The 17,095-nt window shown below is 43.7% G+C and overlaps 1 protein-coding gene across 1 annotated transcript in view; it reads left to right on the top strand.

Annotated features, from left to right (window-relative positions):
- The window catches only part of C5 (complement C5), a 51,925-nt gene that overhangs the window by 23,248 nt on the left and 11,582 nt on the right, over positions 1-17,095 (top strand). Inside the window, exons 22-31 of the mRNA XM_075185669.1 lie at positions 1,511-1,571; positions 5,255-5,344; positions 5,822-6,034; positions 6,123-6,198; positions 7,038-7,197; positions 8,473-8,568; positions 8,938-9,115; positions 9,193-9,398; positions 13,670-13,822; positions 15,562-15,624. Coding sequence (XP_075041770.1) covers positions 1,511-1,571; positions 5,255-5,344; positions 5,822-6,034; positions 6,123-6,198; positions 7,038-7,197; positions 8,473-8,568; positions 8,938-9,115; positions 9,193-9,398; positions 13,670-13,822; positions 15,562-15,624 — 1,296 coding nt within the window. The remainder of the gene's footprint in view (positions 1-1,510; positions 1,572-5,254; positions 5,345-5,821; positions 6,035-6,122; positions 6,199-7,037; positions 7,198-8,472; positions 8,569-8,937; positions 9,116-9,192; positions 9,399-13,669; positions 13,823-15,561; positions 15,625-17,095) is intronic.

The following is a 17,095-nucleotide window of genomic DNA, read 5'->3' as shown; positions in this document are numbered from 1 at the left end:
GTCTACACAAATAACAGAGGCTACAAGGTCACACTTTGGTCAGATTCATGTTCAGACGTGCGTCCGTTTCCGTAGCCTATATTGCGTGATTCCACACTGCGCATGCTCAGACACAGACATTACGCCAATAAACACCATTGTATGCGATTCATGTCCGAATGCAAATATCACCTACGACTGTCTACATCTTGAGAGGCAGAACGGGGGGGAGGGCAGCAGCAGACTAACATAGGCCATGTACAGACGCAGATGGGTACGAGTCTAGTCCTGTGTTTGTCCTAAGTGCGCTTGTTTTTAGCCGTGTCTTTTGCACCAGCTACAGGTCAGGTGTAAGCGCCGACTGATAGTGATGACTGGCACAACATCATTATGCAAATAAGACATACTATAAAAATGCATTATATGTACAGAACGTATAGACATCATCTTTATTTATATAATTAATGTAAAAAAATGTAAAAAAAAAATAAAAGAAATTATATATATTTAAAAATATGCTAAAAGATGTGATTTAATTTTGTTTTCCCACATGCACTTTTATTGTAATTACTCCTATGATTATACTGCAGTCTGTTCTGTGTCTACGTACGGCAAGTACTACGTGAACAGAGCGTACTTACACCCAGATTCGAATCGAAACGCATCTTGAGATCCGCTTGGGTTTGAATACGGACAGAACTACACACAAGTTGTGTGCTCTTTTTAAAAAACGGAACTTACGTTCAAGTTGTAGTCCGACATGAATCAGGCCCTGAATGTGTTATACAGTTAAAATACAAAAGACAGGGGGCGCCACACATAGTGCATTAAAAGTGATACATAGTGAAAATATCCACACATGGATAATTCCCGTACCGGAGGTTCAAATCATTTGAGCCGAAATGATATAATGAGGAAATCCCTCTGATGGCACCATTTGTGGACACTGGAAATCAAGACGATCCTCAATATTAAGTAATCCTTCCAAGCGTTATCAGGATGGCTACCAGGTGACTGCAAATTCAAAAAAAATGCCACAATAGTATGATACCGTCAATAATAAACACACATTAATTCTCTAGAGAATCACAAATTTAAAAGCAGCACAATGTCTCATACTGCAGCTCTTTAAAATAAATGCCCGTACATGAAACAAGATAAAAAACAGCTTATCTGTCCTTAGCACACTCGCAGATGAAGTGGAGGGTTCCAGCCAGCAATACCCCACATCCAGATGGTGTTCACAGGAATCAGACAATAACACAATCTCCGACGCGTTTCATATTATAAAAATACTTTTTCAAGGACTCCTATTAGGTGTGACACTTGCAGACAGGTGTTGAGTGATTGGGGAGCTGCCTATTATATTTAAGTATCAATTTTTCTGATTTTCACTTATTTCATCTGCACTTTAAAAGAGCTTTACAGCTTAAAAAGTATTGTGGTATACAGTTGTTTAGCAGAAAGCCCAATAGGAAGAATGCCCTTTATTAATGAAGGACAGTGACCAGACTTCTGTTTTTTTATGCAGCCAGAAGGTATTCAGGAAGAGAGAAGTGTCGGATTTACTTTGGATCCACAAGGCCTTCGTGGTATGTATAGGTGTGCTGAGATTTTACAATGACTGCTTTCTGGAGAGCCCCCCTTTAGTCCTGTATCAGGGTACACCTAGGTCCATGCAGTGTCACTTGTAAAGGTGCCAGCTCGAGTCGAAATTGTGGGGCTTACTTTAGATATGCTCAGGCTCGTTTCCTCGAGAACCGAACACACCCGAACTTAAGGGATCCGAGTACCGAGCTGAGCTGTCACGCGCCCTCGGAATTGAAAACGAGGCAAAACGTCATTGTGACGTCATCGGATCTCGCAAGTTTTGAATTCCTTTTTAAGATCCAACATAGCGAGGGGTGGGGGGAAGGGCGGACCCCCATTTTTCTTTTCTGTCACTGCTGTGTGCCAATGTGTCCTAGATGTGCTAGGAACCGCCGTGTGTTTGTGTCATTGCTCTGTCGCTTACCATCCAGCCAAGTCGCTGCAGTATTTGTCCGAAAGTGTATGAAAATAATATTGTGACCTGTGAGGTGGTCTAAATTGACTGCAAATGACTTGAAAATAGTGTCATTGAGGTTAATACCCCTGGCACTCCAAACTCACCCGCTTCCTCCAAAGGTGCTCTCACACTGCTGAACGCCTCTGGAGGAAATCTCGCTCCCTGGCCGACTTCCTTCACTTCAAATTTATACTCACTTCATTCTGCTCTGCCCTCTCCCTGGCTAAACAATCCTTCTTCAAGTCCCTGATTTCCTCTCAGTCCTCCAATCCCCGCCGCCTCTTTGCCACCTTCAACTCCCTCCTCTCTCCCCCTCCCCCTCGTGTCCCGCCTTCCCTCTCCGCTTCTGACTTCGCCACTTTTTTCTCTTCTAAAATTGAGACCATCCGACTGAACATTTCCTCATCCCATCCCTCTCCCGCCCCCCTCATCCCTTCTCTCTCCAACAACCTACTCTGGTGCTCCTTCTGCCCCACTTCGGGTGATGAAGTTCTCTCCCTCATTCTTTCTTCTCCACCCTCCACCTGTCCTCTCAACCCTATCCCCTCTAACCTCCTTCGCTCTCTCTCTCCCACTGCCTGCTCTTACCTTGCTCACCTTTTCAACCTATCACTCTCCTCTGGTGTAGTCCCCTCTTCATTTAAACATGCTCTTATCTCTCCCATCCTCAAAAAACCTAATCTTGACCCCACCTCTCTTGCAAACTATCGCCCTATCTCACTTCTCCCCTTTGCCTCCAAATTACTTGAGAGGATTGTCTGTTGCCGCCTCACTAGACACCTCTCGGACAATTCCCTCCTCGACCCTCTCCAATCCGGTTACCGCCCCCTCCACTCCACCGAAACTGCCCTGGCCAAAGTTACTAATGATCTACTTTTAGCCAAATCTAAGGGTCACTTCTCCCTGCTCATCCTCCTTGACCTCTCTGCGGCCTTCGACACCGTGGACCACCCCCTCCTGCTACAAACACTTCTATCTCTTGGCCTCTCTGGATCTGTCCTTGCCTGGTTCACCTCATACCTCGCTAACCGCTCCTTCTCAGTATCCACGTCTGGCTCCTCCTCCACCCCCTTCCCTCTCCCTGTTGGTGTCCCTCAGGGCTCTGTTCTTGGCCCTCTACTCTTTTCGCTCTACACCTCCTCACTGGGGACTCTCATCTCCTCATTCGGTCTTCAGTATCACCTTTACGCTGACGACATCCAACTCTACATCTCCTCGCCTGATCTCTTCTCCTCCCTCTTCTCTCGTGTATCTGACTGCCTCTCTGCCATTTCCTCCTGGATGTCATCGCGCTTTCTCAAAATTAACATCTCCAAAACTGAACTGATTGTCTTTCCTCCCCCTAGACTCCCCGCCCACCATATCCTATCTATCACTGTTAACAATACCACCATCTCCTGTGTCACCCAACTCCGCTGCATGGGCGTTACCCTCGACTCCTCTCTCTCCTTCGCCCCCCACATCCAATCCCTCGCCCAAGCCTGTCGCTACCAGCTACGCAACATTGCCCGCATCCGGCCCTTCCTTTCCCAGGATGCCACCAAAACTATCATCCACGCACTCATCATCTCCCGCCTTGATTATTGCAACCTCCTTCTTACCGGCCTACCCCATTCCCATCTCGCCCCCCTCCGCTCTATACTCAATGCGGCTGCAAGACTCATCTTCCTTTCTCGACGCTCCTCGTCTGCCTCCCCTCTCTGCCTTGCCCTACACTGGCTCCCCATTCCTTACAGAATCCTTTTCAAACTCCTGACCGTCACTTACAAGGCTCTCTCCCAGTCTACTGCTCCCTATATCTCTAACCTCCTCTCCATTCACACCCCTGCCCGCTCCCTGCGCTCGGCCAATGACCGTCGCCTCTCCTCCACTCTGATCACCTCTTCCCACTCCAGAATCCAAGACTTCTCCCGTGCTGCCCCCCTTCACTGGAACGACCTCCCTCGCTCCATCCGTCTTTCTCCCAATCTGTCCTCCTTCAAGAGGGCATTCAAAACTTACCTGTTCCTAAAGGCTTACCAACCTTCCACCTAACCTCTCCTCCACCTGTTGTTCCCCTCTCTCCTCCCACCCCCCTGTTCTCTTCCCACTTACTTCAACTTGCTCCCTGTGTGCCTGAGATCTGTCTACCCTCCCTTAGGATGTAAGCTCATTTGAGCAGGGCCCTCTTCCCTCTGTTCTCCATACCTGCTCTTCTGCTCCGTCTTTACTGCATTAGCCTGCCTGGAGTCTCTGAAGTTTTGGTATTTTTTGTTAACCGTTTGTAATGTGTCACCTTGTTTAGTCTATTGTTTGTGATGTGTACGGCGCTGCGGAACTCTTGTGGTGCCTAATAAATAAAGGATAATAATAATAATAATAATGTAGGAACAAAAAAAGAAACAAATTATGTGATTTTAGGATTTTTTCTAAAAAATCCAAAACCAAAACCAAAACAGACGAGGGTGGTTTTGCCAAAATCAAAACCAAATCAAAACACGAAGCTAATCCAGATCCAAAACCAAAACCAGTTCACGGTGAGCATCTCTAGCTTATTTTTCAATAGAGTCGTGAGAGAACTGATTTATTATCGCCAAAATTCTGGACAGCTGAGCAATATTGGCTGTCCCGGTCTCGGCAGATGTGCGCAGGTGCGATACGGCTGGCCAATTTGCGCATGCGCAGTGGAACTGAAATACAACATTTGGCCTTTCAGTTCCACTATTGCGGAAAAAAATGTAGATAAAAAAATAGATAAAATGTATTCAAAACCAATATTCATTAACAATTGTAATCTGTTTTTCGCCATCCTGAGATGGCAATGACAGAAGAGATATTGCAAGTATCTTCACTATACTTTAGCGACGATACCAGAACTTTTCCTGCAAATAGATTTAAATGGGCTCCCACTAAATATGACAATTTTCGAGGCTCTGTCTAATACAAGAGAGAATTTTTTTTTGATCTACATATGTGGAACAGGGGTGATGCTAATCTCCTCATACCACATTCTATAACGACACAGAGAGTAACTGTCTGCACACTTTGTAACCCCATAAATGACTGTATATTTACTTGATCATTCATCCTTATGATTTAAAATCTGACATTTCAATAGTACGTAACAAAAAGCCAACATACAACAAATGTTCTATGTACCTGTTTATTTTTAACATAGGCATTAGCTTTACATACATATTGAGGACACAGTGAACATTATTTATTAGTGATGTCACTTTTGCATCGTAGGTTTAACAAGGAGACGTCATGAACTGAGCTTTAAAGTGCCAGCCAATATTGTACCGAAATCCAAGATCAGCCGTATCCTCTCTATAAATGGTAATGTTTTGCTGCTATATGGAACATGTTGCACACTATCCCTGCCAGACATAACGACCATACTTGCCTATTCTCCTAGAATGTCTAGGAGACTCCCATAGGTTATCCTCACAGCTCCCGCTCCTCTTTCCTGCCTTGAAGATGCGTTTCCCCCCCTGTTTCTGCTGTGCAAGGCATGCTTCACGTCATCACAAAGTGGGGGAGGGGCCTGTTTATGCAAATTATGCAAATTTAATTGCCATATCTCCACCCCCATTGAGGAATCAAATGGGTCCTCCCCATCTGGCCTCTTGTTGGCAGTCAGCTAGGCAATAGTATCATCACAAAAATTAATTTTGCTATTAATTTCATGCTCCTTGGCATCTGACAACAGGGAGAATGGCAACACCACTTGCGGTTGTGGGCATTCCTGTAAAACACACACGCACTGCGTGACCTCATTCCTGAGTCACCTGATTCTTTGTATGATGAACACAGGCAACATCCTGGGCGAGGTGATTGACACAGTCCTTAACGAGGAGAGCGTGAAGTATCTGGTCAGCATCCCGAAGGGCAGTGCGGAGTCCGAGCTGATGAGGGTGGCGCCACTGTTCTACGTTTACCACTTCCTGGAAAAGAAGAAGGAATGGAGTCTGCTGGGTTCCAACATCTTCATGTCACAGTTTAACATGAAGAAGAAGCTGAAAGAGAGTAAGTGTCCCCCGAAAACGAGGCAACTTAAATGACCCCCTTCAGTTGAGTAATAATCAGTTATATAATAATCTCTCATTGGTTCTAGGTGTCTCTAGTCTCCTGTCCTTCAGAAACAAAGACCATTCCTACAGTTTGTGGAGAGATGCAGACCCCAGCACCTGGTACACACTGATTTAATTGTCTAGATTGCAGTTAATATAATCTATCTGCAGGACACTCTGACATGTCCCTTTGTGCATCTTTCAATTTAAGTTAAATTTGCTTGGACCACAACTCCTAGCTTTGTAATGCTTGCTACTGCAGCCATGAATCATCTCTTAGCTCTGGGGATATATATTTTTGACAATACATACCTAGTTACATGGTTTCATACAAAGTTATATGAGGTCTACTTATTAATATGTGAAAGCCTCAAGTCTTGTCCCAATTTAGCAAAGCATGTTTTCCTTCTTTTTTATTAATAAAGTTTTTTTGTTCTATTTACATTTTTTTCTTACTTTTTTTTATTGTATATAAAGCAAAATAACATACAATAAACATATAAAAAAAAACAGGTCAAATGCAATTTTTTTAAAATAACTTTATTACTTTTTGGTTATTTTTTATATGCAATCTGGAAATGGAAAGCCTCTGTGATCTTTTAATGGATATTGGAGCGATAGACGATTATCGCAGTAGAAAATCGTTAATATTGGTGCAATAATAAATAAACCCCATGGTTACATAGCAAGTATGAAAAATGGTTTATCAAGTTCAACTCTCATAAATTCTAATTGTGTTGATCCAGAGGGAGGGAAAAGTGACAATCGGATAAACTGCCTGGATCAATCACTCCCTTAATGTCCTCTAATTATAGCTTTAATGAAGTCCATTTGGGAAAAATATGAATTTAGTAATCCTAGTAAATTAATGTATTCAATAATTACATGTTACTCAGCAATTACTATTTGTAAAATACACAGAGTGTACTAAAATGTATTTTATTCCATTTATTTAACAGGTTAACCGCTTTTGCGATGCGGATCTTTGGTGACGTTAGCAATTATGTCACTATCGATCACATGTCTGCGTGTAACAGTCTGCTATGGCTGATAGAGAATTGCCAAACAAAACAGGGATCTTTTGAAGAAAAATCAGCAACCCAACCAGTCAGACTACAGGTGCATTTCATACTGTGTTTCCTAAATTGTTCTCCTTAATAAAAGTGCATTTACTACTACATGGTGGATGGGCAGCCTGTCCATTCACTAAGAACCAGTGACATCACTGAGAATGCAGCCTATCCATTCACTAAGAACCAGTGACATCACTGAGAATGCAGCCTATCCATTCACTAAGAACCAGTGACATCACTGAGAATGCAGCCTATCCATTCACTAAGAACCAGTGACATCACTGAGAATACAGCCTTTCCATTCACTAAGAACCAGTGACATCACTGAGAATGCAGCCTATCCATTCACTAGGAACCTGTGACATCACTGAGAATGCAGCCTATCCCTTCACTAGGAGCCAGTGACATCACTGAGACTGCAGCCTATCCCTTCACTAGGAGCCAGTGACATCACTGAGAGTGCAGCCTATCCGTTCACTAGGAACCAGTTACATCACTGAGAATGCAGCCTATCCAGTCACTAGGAACCAGTGACATCACTGAGACTGCAGCCTATCCCTTCACTAGGAGCCTGTGACATCACTGATACTGCAGCCTATACCTTCACTAGGAACCAGTGACATCACTGAGACTGCAGCCTATCCCTGCACTAGGAACCTGTGACATCACTGAGAATGCAGCCTATCCCTTCACTAGGAACCTGTGACAAGCGTTGATGCTAGGGTCCTTGGCTCCCTAGGCACAGTGTGAAAATCGCCGCCCCCCCCCCCCACTCACAGACACTGTCGGGCCGTGATGATGACATCATCACGGCCTGTCACTGTCAGTGAGCGGAGGGGAGAAGACAGAGCAGAGAGGAGCAGCTTCATGCAGGTAAGATTCATAGCCCCTTCCCTCCTCTCCTCCCCGTGGATTTCCGTTTTTTTTTAAATTTCGAGGCGCCCTGCAGAGCCCGGCGCCCTAGGCAATTGCCTAACCTCGCCTAATGGGAGTGCCGGGCCTGCCTGTGACTTCACTGAGACTGCAGCCTATCCATTCACTAGGACTTGACACAACTTTATACCTCAGTGATGTCACTAGTTTCTAATCAATTGATAAGATATATGTTGGTTCATTACAGAAAGTGGTTCCTTCCAGTGACATGATACAATGTGTCCCCAACATCAGTCCCTGTTGCCCCAGTCTTTATTAGGTAGTGAGGTTTCATCCTATATGAGTTATCTGTAGGACTGTTGTGTTCCAAATTTTCTCAAGAATAGACTTGTTTTACAGCATCATGAAGCTTTCAAATGCTTATTTCCAGCATACGTTGTATTTTCAGGGATTTCTCCCAAAAGAAGCTGCAGAGAAAGCCTTGTACTTAACAGCCTACGTTGTAATTGGAATTCAGAAGTCCTCTCACATGTGCCGTCTCACAGTAAGTGTCACAGTTCAGGTTATACACAGGCAACATATTTAATTTATTCATATGACCTTGCTGAATTATGCCTGGGAACTGTCTGATGTAACCATGGAGATACATGTTCATAGATGAAGCCCTGCCTTAGGCAATCTCTAAATGATTGATAATATAAGACAACAAGCTGAAATGCTGAAGCAAATCATGTCAGTTAGCTTGCTGTGAAATAACTGCCCATCCCCCTCTAAGTATAAATCTATCATTCTGCAGTCTGTATAAATCATCTATGTTACCTAGGAGAATGCAAGTCAATTACTGACAAGTATATCATAGATAAATGCCACGTAATGGGTTTAGTTCTTGTTTAAATGTATTTCTGTCTTTCAGCAAGTGGACGATGCATTAAATCTCGCCATAGAATATCTGTCGAAGCATGTGACTAATGCACAGAGCACTTTCTCGCTGGCGATAACGGCATACGCGCTCGCAACTTCTGAGGCAACTGGGGAAAGTAAAGGTTTTACTATACAAAAATTAAAAAACGAAGCATTCATTAAAGGAATAGGTAAGTCAACGTCTATGCACCCTGCATTTGTCGGTGGTGTTGGGCTGCTGTAAACATGACCGAAATCCTTCTTGTAGGTGAACCCCCTGTTTATCGATACTGGAAAGATACATTAAAGATATTTGACGCAACTGCCCCCAGCGCTGAGACAGCGAAGATGGTGGAGACCACGGCGTATGCTTTGCTGGCTTTTCTGAAAAATGCTGAAAGGGACTACGCCCAACCAGTCATTCGATGGCTGAAAGAACAGCAACGATACGGTGGTGGATTCTACTCCACGCAGGTAAATTATTCCTCCCATCCTGTTTGCTAATTACTGTTATTAAAGACCGGACAATTTGACGCAACTCTGTACGGAGCACCTTTCTGCCGTTTTGGAGGGCAGGAGACGGAATGACTCACATAGTAGGATTGAAATGGGGGTCTCCAGCAAATCTCTCATTGTCATTGTTGTTGAGTCAATTAACCAATGAGGTGGTCGTCTTCTTTAAACCCAGTAAAGTAGCAATTGAATTCTGCATTCTCTATGGGGTTGAGCTTCTAATTTTCCTCTTCCATCTCCCTTGAATTACTTGTATGTAGTCATAGGCAAACCGAGGGGGGGTGGGAGGGTTCTAGTGCCTAGAAACCCCCCTCCAAGCCTGGGGCACTGTATAATTGAGGTGGCTGGACCCTGCCCCGGCTCTACTCGGCTCTGCTTGAAAAGGGAGAGCTGCGTGCACCTAATAGTAGTGCACGCAGCATTGCCCATGTATATTATGGGGATAGGAAGAATTGGAGAGCAGCCAAGCACTGTCTAATATTATAGCCACACCCCCATGCATGCTGGTCACACCCATTGGCCGCGTGGTGTGGAAACCCCCCTCTACAAATCCTGCGTTTGCCCTTGGTAGTATTATATCCTTTTATCATGGTGCACATTACCAAGGTGGTATTACCCACTTACTCATTCAGGGAACCTAACAAGGACAACGAAATGTCACGGCTTAGCAGTTACGTGTCAGTATTTCAAGGTTTTCAGACACTTTCTCTCAAGCAATTGCTCAAAAGTAATGAAGCTCGTTGTTGGATATTGAAAGGCCCTGACCCACATCCCCTTCCATTTCTTAACCTCCAATAGTGGCTCCTACACCTAAATCACACATCCTCCTGCAGCTAAACACTACCTTGCCCCATCGTGGCCTTGCATTAAGTAAGTGCTCACGAACAATTGTACTAAATAACTATAATGGAGGAAATTACTGTTAGGTAAAGTCAACTTGCTACATTTCCAATATGCATAAGGCTTTAGCATTAGACGTTAACCTATTCCTGGGGCATAAAAATACTAATTTCTATGCTGCGAATGCATCCAAAAATCAGTTGGTATTTAGTGTTGAGCGGAACTTAGACTTACTCCTGAAGAGGTGGACAAGCGAAAGTTGAGCACAGCAATGGCATAAAATTGAAACTGTAGTACGCTCCCAGAGATGCGATCTAATTAGATTTGGACGTATCTCACAAATATGTTTCTTAGGAGGCTTATATTTTGTAGGTACCGGACGCCTGGTGAAAAGATATGTGATGATCTAGGTAGGTTAGAGGAATGGTCAAGAGAGCGTCAACTACAGTTTAATGCCAAATCATGCACTTGGGTCTCAAAAACCCAAAGGCTAAATATAGTATTGTGGGCACTATATTGGAAACTACTGAGGAGGAAAGGGATCTAGGAGTCACTATTTCAGGTGATTTAAAGGCAGGTAAGTAATGTAACAAAGCAATGAGGAACGCAAGTCAGATGCTTGGTTACATAAGGAGAGGAATCAGTAGCAGAAAGAAAGAAGTAATAATACCACTGTATAGGTCATTGGTACGGCCTCATCTAGATACTGTGTTCAGTTCTGGAGAACGTATCTCCAGAAGGATATAAATACACTACAGACTGTACAAAGAAGGACAACTAACATGGTGCATGGTCTACAGCACAAAACTTACCCGGAGAGACTAAAAGATCTTATTATGTATAGTTTGGAGCAGAGAAGGGGACGGGGGCACATGATAGAAACTTTCATATATATCCAGGGTTCTAACAAGGTGCAGGAGGGAAACATTCTACATAGGAAGAGAAGTATTAGGACACAAGGACATGTACTGACACTGGGGGGGAAGAGAAGTATTAGAACACAAGGACATGTACTGACACTGGGGGGAAGAGAAGTATTAGAACATGAGGACATGTACTGACACTGGGGGGAAGAGAAGTATTAGAACACGAGGACATGTACTGACACTGGGGGGGAAGAGAAGTATTAGAACACAAGGACATGTACTGACACTGGGGGGGAAGAGAAGTATTAGAACACAAGGACATGCACTGACACTGGGGGGAAGAGAAGTATTAGAACACGAGGACATGTACTGACACTGAGGGAAGAGAAGTATTAGAACACGAGGACATGTACTGACACTGGGGGGGGGAAGAGAAGTATTAGAACACGAGGACATGTACTGACACTGGGGGGAAGAGAAGTATTAGAACACGGGGACATGTACTGACACTGGGGGGAAGAGAAGTATTAGAACACGAGGACATGTACTGACACTGGGGGGGAAGAGAAGTATTAGAACACGAGGACATGTACTGACACTGGGGGGGAAGAGAAGTATTAGAACACAAGGACATGCACTGACACTGGGGGGAAGAGAAGTATTAGAACACAAGGACATGTACTGACACTGGGGGGGAAGAGAAGTATTAGAACACAAGGACATGCACTGACACTGGGGGGAAGAGAAGTATTAGAACACGAGGACATGTACTGACACTGGGGGGGAAGAGAAGTATTAGAACACAAGGACATGTACTGACACTGGGGGGGAAGAGAAGTATTAGAACACGAGGACATGTACTGACACTGGGGGGGAAGAGAAGTATTAGAACACAAGGACATGCACTGACACTGGGGGGAAGAGAAGTATTAGAACACAAGGACATGTACTGACACTGGGGGGGAAGAGAAGTATTAGAACACAAGGACATGCACTGACACTGGGGGGAAGAGAAGTATTAGAACACGAGGACATGTACTGACACTGAGGGAAGAGAAGTATTAGAACACGAGGACATGTACTGACACTGGGGGGGGGGAGAGAAGTATTAGAACACGAGGACATGTACTGACACTGGGTGAAGAGAAGTATTAGAACACGAGGACATGTACTGACACTGGGGGGAAGAGAAGTATTAGAACACGAGGACATGTACTGACACTGAGGGGAAGAGAAGTATTAGAACACGAGGACATGTACTGACACTGGGGGGAAGAGAAGTATTAGAACACGAGGACATGTACTGACACTGGGGGGAAGAGAAGTATTAGAACACGAGGACATGTACTGACACTGGGGGAAGAGAAGTATTAGAACACGAGGACATGTACTGACACTGGGGGGAAGAGAAGTATTAGAACACGAGGACATGTACTGACACTGGGGGGAAGAGAAGTATTAGAACACGAGGACATGTACTGACACTGGGGGGAAGAGAAGTACTAGAACACGAGGACATGTACTGACACTGGGGGGAAGAGAAGTATTAGAACACGAGGACATGTACTGACACTGGGGGGAAGAGAAGTATTAGAACACGAGGACATGTACTGACACTGGGGGGAAGAGAAGTATTAGAACACGAGGACATGTACTGACACTGGGGGGAAGAGAAGTATTAGAACACGAGGACATGTACTGACACTGGGGGGGAAGAGAAGTATTAGAACACGAGGACATGCACTGACACTGGGGGGAAGAGAAGTATTAGAACACGAGGACATGTACTGACACTGGGGGGAAGAGAAGTATTAGAACACGAGGACATGCACTGACACTGGGGGGGAAGAGAAGTATTAGGACACGAGGACATGTACTGACACTGGGGGGAAGAGAAGTATTAGGACACGAGGACATGTACTGACACTGGGGGGAAGTAGGTTCAGAGGAAACTTCTTCACAGAAAGGGTAGTTGATACGTGGAATAGCCTCCCGTCAGAGGTCGTAGAGGTGAATACAGTACAGCAATGTAAACATGCTTGGGATAGACGTTTGTTCCAGGACTACTGTAGGGAATTAGATTCCCATTGGATTTATAAAGCGGTAAACGACAGATGTGGGCGTATTTCCTTACATTTTATATTTTTATATGGAAAATGTGACTTTGGCATTTATTATTAACACTGTCGTGACACTATCCTCTCTTGTGTATATGACACGTCATTACATTATATTGCGCACGAATAGGGTAATGAGAGTTTCAGGTTTGTCACTAACACTGTCAAGCTGCATCTCAGTACTATTGTGGGTGTGTGCCAGAACTACAATGATGGCGGAATACTGCTGTTTTGTGTTAGACGTATACTGAGGTACATGCGACTCAACATACGCACGTCATTCCGCAATTCTATGGCCACATTTTTACACGTATGTCCGGGATGTAACAAAGCAGTAATCTTCAGCCCTAAGAGAACGCGGTTTACAAGGAGGATAGTTGATGTGATTGTAACCCCGTTGTGTTTACAGGACACCATTACTGCTCTGGAGGCGCTGACGGAGGTCGCCATCCTCGATGAAAAGCTGATCTTGAATATGGATGTCAAAGTCTCCTACAGAAAAGCCGGAGATTTCAAAAGCTACCGTCTGACAGACAAAAATCCCTTCACCAGGCCTGTAGAGGTAATGAATGTAAACCTTTGTGTCAGCCCCCCGGGGTAAATTAAATGTTGCCGCAACAGGTGATTTCTCTGCAAACTCTTTTTTCACACGAGCTACACCTGTTTGGCGAATGGTTTTCTGCATAAACGCCGTTAATTAGAAAGGAGAAAGTATTATTTCTGCTAAACTGTGTCCTCCAGAATCAAATTCAGATTACTCACCCTCACCTACAAAGCCCTCAACAACACCACCCCTGCATATATCTCAAATCTCATATCAAAACACTGTCCCTCCCGCCCTCTTAGATCTACCTCTGACCTGCGCCTTGTCTGGTCTCTGGTAACCACCTCTCACTCCCGCCTACAAGACTTCTCCCGTGCTGCTCCCCACTTATAGAATTCCCTACCACGCCCAATCAGACTTTCCCACAGCCTTCAAATCTTTAGATGCTCTTCGAAAACCCATCTCTTTTTTAGAGGTGACCTTATCCTCAATAACATTATTCACACTACTGCACCCTCACAACTATCCCAATCTCCACTCTGAGCCACACTCACTCCTCTTGTTTCAGTTCCCTCTTCCCCTTAGAGTGTAAGCTCTCTAATGAGCAGAGTCCTCCATGTCCTTTGTTTCATGTCTGCATTTATTTTGTCTGCCTTGTATGTCCCTGTTTTATGTATGTCCCTGTTTTCCCTACTGTACGGCGCTGCGGAGCACTGTAGCGCCTTACAAATGTATAATAATAATAATAATAATATAATAAAAAACAGCAGATAGTGACTGGTTTGGGAAGTATATGCCATCATTAGACTGTAAAATCTGCCGTAATTAACTTTGAAAGTTCAATAGGGGTTTTCAAAAAGCCTCTACCACCACCAATGAGACTCATTTTAAAAAAATCCCTTAACACCACAATTTATCCCAAAAAAATGTCAAAGGGTCAGCTCAGCGATTCTTAACTGCCCCAGCCATACTGGACCTGAACGGTTAACTTACCCCTTTGCTGTGCCAGTCCTCTGCCGATGCCCTCTTGCATGAATCGACTAGCCGGCTCGCAACATTCACAGATTTTGGACTTTCTGTTTCATTCGGTAAAAAAAAAAAAATAGTTCCAAAAATATATCTAAAAACTGTTTCCAAATGTTTTACATCTTACACATAAAATATGGTTTATTTTTTTTGCCCTTTGATAAATGAGCCTGTAAATCACCCTAATTCCCGGTAAGTCTCCCAGACTCACGGGAGAGCAGACCATTCTTACACATCCTGCCAACTTCCTAATGAAAGCGGGTTAGACGGGCGCCTCCATGACGCTAATCGCTGCACCCCACTCCACTCCATACTTGATATATTCAGTACGTCTGTATTTAGAGACCATATTTTCTAGTAAAAATGTATTTCTTTGAAAAAATACATTAAATTGGAGAGAGGTTCCAGTAGAACACTTTATACATAACATAATCCTACCGTAATGTATAGAGTTTCGAATAGAGGCGCCAGAACTCCGAGATGACCTCTAATATCTTATATTTTACAGTAATACACAAGATTCCAATTGATACAGAAATGGCTTGTATGCGTCTTATCCAGTTTTACCTGATAGTTACGGGACGCTCTCGCAATTAGTTATATGACAGAGTGACATCACAACTCGCCAACTATCTGTGATGACATCATCTTTCACCATATAATAAGCATATGTTTTACAGCATATTTTCCGGTCACTTGTGAATTATATATATATATCTTTCTATTCACAGGTGCCAATTCAGGAAGATCTCATCATAGATACAAGAAGTACCACTGGCATTGCTACAGGAAATGTATGTATATTTACAGGGGAATGGATGAAAATTCTGCTTTCCAATTCCAGTATAATTCAATCTATAAGCAGCGCAAGCACAATGTGGTATAATTACTTTGGTTGTGAGGAAGGTGGTCGCAGGCTCAGATTAAGCTACATTAATTTATTGGTTTAGTGGTGGAGAGAGCATATGCAATGGAAGGTGATACTGTCCAACCAATCATCACCATATTCTCTAGCGTGGGCGGGATCTTTAGTCCTTGTGAGTGTGGCGCTGGTTTGTGACATCACATCCAAGCGCCACACCCCCAGCCCATTACAAACATGGAGGAGCAGCTTCATAATAGAGGGCCGATACTCAATGTCGGTGTGCCTCGACGACAGTCGAGACACTGAATAAGTGCCATTGTGTCACTCATTCATTATTTTAGGCTGCCCATTACAGCCTAGCGCCCTGGACCACCGCCTAGATGTAGTAGCATTGGCCCTGTATGTTTTTGACAAAAAAACGAGTGCACGTGTGGTGCCAAGCTAAAGATCTCTGATGCCGCCAGTGCTTGAGACACCGTTCTCCACCATCATCAACCAGGCGTCAAATGAGCGAGTTGTGGAATAATGTTGCTGAATCTCTTCTGCGCAATCCCAGACATTGGAAGATGCAAAGCTGCTGGTTGTATTGGGCACACGTTGTGGCATCTAATAAGTAACTTATATCGATGTTAAAATGCTTTTGCTCACTACCTGTATAATCATCCATATATTTTGAGGGAAACAGTGTATCAAGTAGATACACTATCCTGAAAAATGTAAAAATACTGGCAACAAAAATAACTTAACAGGAGACCTAAAGCTCCTGATAGTTGGCTTAGTTAATTAATCAATTAATATCTATTTGCCATAAATAACTGGTTATTATCTCCAATGGATAATGCGATGATTTGCAAAACATTATTAACTTTTGTGCTGCCGTCTAGTGGAATGCAAGGATATGTTAGGCTTTTTGTCATCTATCTACTTGTGTAAATGTTATTTTATCTGACATGTATTAAGTTGCACTGAACAGCAGATTCTCCTTGCAGCTCTTCAGAGTGGATCTCTCATTAGATTAAGCTTTTAACTTTTTTTTTCCAAAGCTTAGAGAAAACTGTTCCCAGCAATAGCTTTACACTGAGGTCACCCCAAGTTTCTCAGCCCAAACGCCTCAGCTTTCAGGCGGGTTGGACATAGCGTAGAGGGATTAGCATGAGTAATTCTAAATCCTCTGACTCACCCAGATGTCTGTACAGATAACAGTGTAAATCCTACCGTACTCCTACTAAAAGGGTTTTATTCATTGGTCTACCTTGATCTAGATAAACGATCAATGTGTTGCTATAAGATACTGCTCTATATAAGTTAGTTTTATATTAGCAAATAATTCTTAGTTCCTGGCGTTTTCTGTTCTTGGATAAGCAACAAGGAAGTCACTGGTGGGTTCTGTCCATTTATTA

The sequence above is a fragment of the Mixophyes fleayi genome, chromosome 9, assembly GCF_038048845.1.
Source record: "Mixophyes fleayi isolate aMixFle1 chromosome 9, aMixFle1.hap1, whole genome shotgun sequence".
Lineage (NCBI taxonomy): Eukaryota > Metazoa > Chordata > Amphibia > Anura > Limnodynastidae > Mixophyes > Mixophyes fleayi.
This window is presented reverse-complemented; position numbering and strand designations above follow the sequence as displayed.